This window comes from Pelodiscus sinensis, chromosome 6 (assembly GCF_052426305.1).
Source record: "Pelodiscus sinensis isolate ZL-2025 chromosome 6, ASM5242630v1, whole genome shotgun sequence".
NCBI lineage: Eukaryota > Metazoa > Chordata > Testudines > Trionychidae > Pelodiscus > Pelodiscus sinensis.
The window spans coordinates 3,653,087-3,661,367 of record NC_143057.1 but is presented as its reverse complement, the minus strand read 5'-3'; the positions used below and the strand labels follow the sequence as shown (position 1 = coordinate 3,661,367).

Sequence of the window (8,281 nt, the reverse complement as noted above, 5' to 3'; positions counted from 1 at the left end):
AGATAAAATGGTTTCAACTTGTGGGTTCATAGACTTTAAGGCTAGACGGATCATCTAGTCTGATCTCCAGCACACTGCAGGTCAGACAAACAGATGTTGTTCCTGCTATGAAAGAGCAGTAAATTCAACTAGATAAACTCAATGCAGCACATAATCATGTGGATTAAATAACACTTTTGATCTGAACCCAATTATAGTGAAAGAGCGGTGGCTAGCAAAGATTTAAGATGCCCTTCCAGAGAGAGCACTTTTCTGCTTATAACCCAGTTTACAATACTTAATTCAAATTAACCATTCAGGGTAGGGCTCCATTTTCCAAAGGCCAATCTAAAGCCAACTCTCTTCCCTCTTCAAGGAACTTTCAAGTCAAAATTGTCCCCCAGTGTAGGGGTAATTGAGTCATCGCTTCAGCTGAAAAATAAAAAATTAGTTCAATTTTTATTTATTAACCCAATGTGAGAATTTAGTGCAGTTAACAAGAGTGCACTCTTTATTCTTCCTTTTCCTCTCCATGTGTGATAGTGTAGCAGAAAGACTTGTAGTCCAAGTTTCCTGCGGCATCAATTGGGGAACTCTTGAACATCTGGTCTATCTGTACAGCATTAAAAGAAAAAGAACAATGTTTTACAAAAGCAGTGTTTTTACAATTTCAATTTCTGAATTATTTTAAAAAATATGAATGTTATAACAATGGGCAAGTGAGTAAACAGATTTCAAAACTCATTTCTCTTACTTGAAAGGTTATTTTATACCTACATAACAGAATAGTGTTGCTGCCTTTCTAGGAAGCAGCTGACATTACATACCAACATGTACTTGAGTGACAAATAGAGTAGCATACAAACCTCTTCAGCAGTGAATTTGTCAGCTTGTGTCATCAGCATGCGTTTTAAGCTAGGTAAAACAGACACCAAGCGATTAGTTGGATGATACTTTGTGAGGATAACACAGTCATAGCTTCTAACAATGAAATAATTCTAGAATACTTTATCTGTGACCTTGCCTTGGGAATATTTTAAATTAGAAGGAAAAAAATCTGTTACCGTTCTATTTACTGAGTAGTTAAATTTACTTCTCTGAGACAGTGGGCTAGTTCCCAACTAGATAACACTTGCCCGGGGGTCAGTTTAGCTCAGTAAGTAGAAGTCAGGGAGGACAGTGAGTGTTCTTTGAGCAGAAAGTAGGTAGGACTCTTGCCTACAGTGAGTCCTAACAGTCCACATGAGCTGTTCTTTACTCATTCCTTACATTTAGAGTTAGGTCCCATACAAACCTGTAGTGCTTTAAAGTGCAATTTAATATCACTTTAATTAAAACAGCACAACTTTGTGTGGCTATTCCTAGGCAGGTTTAAACATGGCTAATATAGGGTTAACTTGAGTCTGTAAATTTACAGGCACAAGCTATCCTGATACAAAAACTTAAGTATACAACTATAACACTTTATATGGAGGGTCACAACAATTTAACTTGGTATACAGATCTAGTTAAACTACTGCAAAACTGTGTGCACTCAAGCCCTAGGAAGAATAAGTCAGGATCGCCTATCTGTTGGAGCAAGAAAAGAACTCTTGCATCTGGCTGGAAAAGTCATGCTGCTGCTCAGTACAGAATCAAGAAGGATGTAAAGCAGGGCTACTCAACGCGCAGCCCTTGGGCCACATGTGGCTCGGAGCCCGTTTGCGGTTCGCGATGCGGTTTGGGTTTACACAAGGCTCAACATGCGGCCCGCGGGTGGGATCCTAACTTACAGGTTTTCCTGCTGAGTCTCTGTGCTAATTAAGGGAATTTATAGCGCCTCTTGTAGGAACTTGACTATTAGTGAAAAACTAAACACCAATCTGCAAATGTTTAAAAAGCTTCCTAGGCAAATAGCTTTGATATAAAGGCTAATATTTTAAAAACAAAACATGTCTCAGGCATGCTCCATAGAAGCAAATGGAATGTACATGTGTCATACTTTATCCCTGCAGGACAAGGAATTCAATAGTTTTATTGTCACTGAATATACGACCATTAATTCAGTATTGTCCACTGGACAAATATATGGAACACAGACTTTCTGACACAGTAAAATACAAGGTTTTTCAATAGAGAGAACAATTCCTAGGGATTATTACAGTCATTCGCTCAGGTCTTGCATTTTGTTCCTACAGTTCATTAATTTAACAGTATGCAGTAATTTGAAAATTATAAAGCTAGTGACCTGATTAAAGGAAGGAATATATCAGTTAATACTTAACGTAATCCAAACACTTAGATCTCAAATGTCTACTATAATGTGACTATCATGATTCTCGACAGGCTTGATAATACACAGAAGTAAACTTACTAGTCTTTGTGAATGTGTCCTTTACCATCTGGATCAAACATTTTGAATGCATTTAGTATAGTCTCTTCCCCATCCACCCCTGCAAAAAACAACAGATGCCAGTGTGGGTCAGTTGATAACACACTTTCTACTGGTTAAAACCTTTCACAAAATAAGTACTCACACCTGGTAGTACAGTGGTTCTATGGAACTGTAAATATAGTCTCTGTGCATAGCAGCATGTGAAAGCTATAGAAAAGTGTGTTCGAGGAGGAAAAAATGATTCTGATTCTGTGGGAATAAATGATGCTGACTGAGCAACTTTATGGGGGAGTGACAATGTTAAGACTGTTTTTTTAAAAGAAGGGGAGTTTGCCTCTTCTGAATAGTAGGTATATTCATATCCTCTTTGAGTCCTCAACTAGAGGTTGTCTTTTTATTTCTGGTGGCTGCTCAGATGGAAATTAGTCTATGACCTTTCAAGAATGTTTACTGATCAATATGACTTCACTGAATTATATTGGGCTCTGTAATATCAGGCAGCAATGTAATTTCCATATAGTCAGGCCACAGTATACTGACATTGTTGCTCTGAAAATCAGCCTGATATCCTAAGCACTATGAGAAAATTCTATTATATAAATTAATAATAAAAAGAATGAAAACTAGAGTTGCTTGGCCAAAATTTAAAAAACAGGTAGCTAAAAATAACCTCAGGTTTACTGTTAGTTGTCTAACCCAGCTGCTATTATATATTGATGTGTAGCTGCTGTATTTGCGTGAAGGATTGTGTGTGTATGTATGTCTGTCTGTCCCCATCCCAATAAGCTTTATGAAGTCCTCACATTACAAGAGGTGGATGGCTATAAAAGCAGAGTGGTAGCCAAGAAACAACAATAGGGATAGATGGGTCTTCTCTGGAGAGAGTGTTGCACTGCAGGACACTTTAGGGAGAAATTAGATCCACCCCTGTAGGTAGGCAAACTCTGCCATGGTCTCCAAATGGCATTACAAGTTTCATAGAAATTTGTCTTTAAGCAGCTATTAAATTCTTAAAACCTTAAAGAATTACTCTGCAAAACTTGGAGCTCATATAGAACAGTATCTTTAGCAGATGTCAGCTGGACCATGTTTAATTTCATTTTTAAACACGTCACAATTTCCACAGAGTAAGGACTTACTCTTGCTACGTGCCCAGACATTTCAATTGAAAAATACTTATTGACATCTCTGATGCAGATTAGCTTTGACTCTCATTCAGAATGATCAAACCTAAGAATGTTCTGTGAACAGTAAAGCTGAAGTAAATTATTAAAGTCTTTTTAAAAAGGATTTGGACAAAGAGGGAGGTTCAGACTAAGGCTTGGTTTATACGACACAGCTTGATGTAAGGCAGCTTACACCCAGCTAATTACGTGAGTGTACACATTACAGCCCTGTCCCACTGATGTAAGAGCCATTGACATCATAACTCCACCTCCATGAGAGGTGTAAGTCTTATACTGGTATAGTTAGGGCGATGCATTGGCTGTCTGCTGTCTTGTCGAATTCATGGCTCCATGATGCAGCTATGAAATTGACAAATCATAGCAGCTAGAACCAGTTGCCCCCAGACCCTCCCTCCCAGCCAGTTGGACCTATCTGGCTTCCTGCTCAAGGAGCTGACAAGTCCAGGCTGCTGCCTCCTGCTTTCTGTGAGTGGGGAGCCAAGAGTGTGGGGGGAAGCGAGGCTCCCGTTAGGCAGCTGCCCAGGCTCTCAGCCCCTCACACTGTCGCTCTTCAGTTGGTGGAAGCGCTCCTGGTGAGGATGCACAACACCAAAGGAATGTAGTCTGGACATCAGCTTTCACAGTAATTACTGCAGTGGCTGTAAGTCAAGCAAAGATCGACATAAGTCTGTACTAGCGTAGACATGCCCTAGGAAACTTCTGAATAAGAGTCTATTGACTATTAAACTTACCTAGTAGCTTTGCTCCAAAGAGATTCAAAAACATTGTGAAATTAATGGGTCCAGTGGCTTCCTTGAGCATGGATTCTAGCTCCTCATCTTTTACATTTGTTTTACCTAAATTAAAGAGAAAGGTCTTTCAGTCTAGAAATATCCATCCTATTTGGACTTGTAAGAGACAAAGCACCAGTCTTTGGTTCTAGGCATCTTTACCAACTTGTACTGGCTGAGTTCAAGGCAGCTTTCCATTTATTTTCTTTTGCTTTGTAACTTTCTACAATTCTTTCAATAAAATCCCTGCTTTAAGTGACTTTTGGTATCACGGCGCTTCTCATGTTCTAGAGAGTCAGTCGTGGCCCAGTGTAGGAATCTCTTTGTAATGGTGAGGGACAGAGTTCAACAGTTGTAGTTGACTTCTGCAAAAATCTGTCAAAAGGAGTTGATAAAGCTGTGTAGTTCTACAAATCACTCCCTCCAATTACAGGGGATTATGGGATGTATGCATAAGGCACCACTGTGGGATACATGAGCGCCAACCAAACCTGCAGGTGTAAACGCGAAAAAACAGCAGAAGCTAAAAGGGAGAGTATGCAAAATGGCTCAGTTTTTGCTTGCATGTTTCATGATACTTTCCTCCTTACAGTACTGTAAATGGCTCTTTAATTTAGCAGAAAAAAGTGTAACAGATTAAGTAGTTGGAAACTGGAGCTAGACAAATTTAGAAGATACAGTTTCTTTTACCGGTGACAGTAATTAACCTTTGCAACCAATTAGGCAGTGATACAGTAAATTCTCCATTACTTGCTGCCTTCAAATCAAGACTGGATAGCTTTCTAGAAGAGATGCTATAGCTCCAATAGAAGTTAAGGGCAAAGTGTATCTCTGCTCTAATGTACTTACCCAAAGAAGCATAGATGTCTTTCAAGTCTTCTTTATCTATGAATCCATCTCTGTTCTGATCAATTAATGTGAAAGCCTAGACAACAGAATGAATATACATATAATATATTCATGTTTTGTATTAATTTTAGCTTTAGAAAAGTTTCATGTATACCTGTGCTCAATAAAAGTTAACATTGAGAGGGGACTGTTACACCTAATGTTTTTTTTTTTACATAAATACACATTCTTTAGTAAGAAGTTACATGAAAAATGTGTATGCCCAGACTGCTAAACTTTTACTTGTCGTATTTCAGTTTTTTAGTTCACTAATCATACTTTAAACTGAAAACCCCTCTCCTTCAGTAATGAGTGTAAAGTGAATACAAATTCTTTTAAAAACAGTTCTTCCACTAGGGTGATAAATATTTTCCAGAACAGTATTTTTCAACTTTGAATTTCTGGAGAGTCAAGTGGTCATTAAACAGACTCTGAGACCCAGAATCCAGTCACAAAAATGTTCAGACACTGTGTTTTCTTGTTGCATCTCAGCATCATTGCACAGTAGCACAACGTGACGCAAACATTACAGGATAATCTAAGAGCACTTGTGATTATACTGTGTCTCTGATTATTTAACACTTTCCCATTGCTTAACTTTCTCTTATTGGTGGCAGTGAGAAGGTGCATATGGTACCTGTTTCTTGGCTCTTCTACCTTTCCCCACTGCATGTTTGCTTGCTGAGCACTCTGTGTTATGTACCATGGAAAATCCTTTGAGATTGAGCTGTGATCTGGTTGTGTTGGTGTAGACAAGACAGAGCAACCCTATACCCAGCCAAGAGCTCAGTGCAGAAGCCGTAAGTTAAATATCACTGCACACCATTCAAACCATTGCTTTGGCAGAGACAAAGACACAGAAACTCCTCACATAATATGGAGCGGGGTCTGTACCAAAGGCATACATCAGAGTCCCTCCCACCCTGTTTAGACTCTAGGGCAGTTCATGAATGTCTACATGACTCCTGTTTTGTCTTACTTCCTTAAATTCTTGGATCTGACTCTGCTCAAAGTTGGAGAAAACATTAGAGGATGCTCTTTGAGCACGTTTGGCACCACCTTCCTTCTTCTTGGTTTTTCTGCTAGCCTGAAAACAGACGAAAAAATAACTTTGACCTAAATTAGGAAAGCATAATCATATCAGCTACTCTGTTATTCTTCTGAAATACACACTGAAGATCAGCAAAACGTAAGTTAAAACTTCCTTTCTTTGCAAAGTCACGGCTCTCAAACATTCATACTTCAGATCTCAAAATTACTTCAAACACAACACACTCCCTCAAACCATAGTCCTTTTGCTAGGAGCCTCATGCAGATAAATACCCTGCTCTCCCATCAGAATGTTGGTTTCCCACAAGAAGTACACTTACCATCTCTACTGGAGAGAGAGGTACTGTGCCGGGCTGTCTTTGGGGATCTTACTTTATAAAGTGCCTCTTCTCAGCAGGGGTGGGGCTCATCTTTGCAGCTAGCTTGTCCCCAAGGAGATGTCAAACTTGTGGCTTATAAGACCTGCTCCATACATGGACAGACTTCCAACATATCCTCTGGTCTCTAGTGGCTAAACAACTGTTGCTTATACTTGAAACCTTCTGAAGCAATCTGCTGTCTAGATTACTGGTGATGAGCTAAAGTACTGATGTAGCACAGTGTGGTGTTACTATAGATAACACTGCATAGCAGCTCTACTCAGTAATGGTACATTTCTCTGGATTCTCCTAAATATATGTCTCAACAGCTGAGATATGGCATTTCAAAGGCTTTAAAATTGCTACCTTTTTCCTCCTTCAGATCTACTGCCTTATCTTTTAAATGGTTCATTTATACAGCATGGGTGGGGGGGGAGGCACTATCAGAAAAAATTGTCATGATGCCATCTGCCTTCAATGAGGATTTTTATTTTTGAAGAAGAATTTCACTGTTGTTTAAGTTCTGACTTTCTGATGGGGAGTTTCCAGCAAACTGAGTTTTCCCTCCTAAGTGCATTCAGGCCTCTTCACACAATCACACACAATACTCTCGTGTCCCTCCAAAAGTCCACTCCATATCCTTCAACCTTATTTTTGAAAGAGCTGCTCCCACTTTTCTCATTATATAATAACTAACATATTGATACACAAAATACATACAAACTGTACAAATACAACACGCACATACACAAATGACCTTAAGACAATCAAAATTATAGCTAAATGTAAATGATAACTTCATTTTATCACTACTTTCTGTGCTCAGAAATACAGTATTGTTATCATTAATAAAAATGCTCTGATCATTTCAGTCATAACTCCATGGTCTGTTTTGTGAAACAACTTCAAAGAGAAATAGAATCATGGCTTCAACTGAACTGAGCTTTTCATAAAAGATAAATGCAGTTCACATTTCCAAGGGTTTTGGGTGAACTCAGACTAGTGTGAAATTATCTGTGAAATGTCAGTTAATTAAATGAATTTAGTTTGCAATCACAATAGGCTCTGGAAATCAAATAGTGCATCAATTCTATGCATGCAAATATCTAAAAATGAGGGAAATAATTGCTGGTTAGAGAGTTATCCATGTTCTCTCTACAGTGGGAGCGGAGCGTTGGGGGATATTTTTATACATAACTTGACCTTTCCCTGATTTTGCCATTAACTTCATTTTCAGTGGGAAGTACTGAAATGTCTCAGGGGTGGGAGGAGACTAGTGCTCTTTTCTCAAGGAAGCTGTAGTAGCTGTATAGATTTATTAAATGTTTTGTCAGTAGGTTTTAAAAGCAGTTCCCTGACTATTAATGTGTCATGTTCTGCGAGGGATGAATCAGGCCACTGCGTGTGCAGTCCCACTGTTCCAGACAGGGAGGTGTATTCGAAGGGCCATAGCTCTTGCATGAGGAACTGAAGAGGCTCTGTGTGCATGATTACTCGGGGGGGGGGGGGGTGGTAACAGGATTGGTTTTCTGTGTGTATACTCCACTCCCCTTGTCTAAAGAGGGCTGAAGTAGCCTCCCCTGAGTATCTCTGCAGACTTATGACGTGGACAAGCTCCCCTTTCTTCCACGTGACTCTCCTGTACTCAGCCCAGCTAGTCAAACTGGTTCATGG

At 39.3% G+C, this 8,281-nt stretch overlaps 1 protein-coding gene across 1 annotated transcript; it reads right to left on the bottom strand.

Annotated features, from left to right (window-relative positions):
* Nucleotides 1–419: 419 nt before the first annotated feature.
* MYL5 (myosin light chain 5) lies at nucleotides 420–6,780 on the bottom strand. The gene is made up of 7 exons (XM_006135148.5): nucleotides 6,569–6,780; nucleotides 6,178–6,285; nucleotides 5,160–5,235; nucleotides 4,272–4,376; nucleotides 2,333–2,411; nucleotides 846–894; nucleotides 420–592 (listed from the first exon to the last, which is right to left on the bottom strand). The coding sequence occupies exons 1-7, from the start codon at nucleotides 6,569–6,571 to the stop codon at nucleotides 491–493; spliced, it is 522 nt and encodes a 173-aa protein (XP_006135210.1). The 5' UTR covers nucleotides 6,572–6,780; the 3' UTR covers nucleotides 420–490.
* Nucleotides 6,781–8,281: the final 1,501 nt, after the last annotated feature.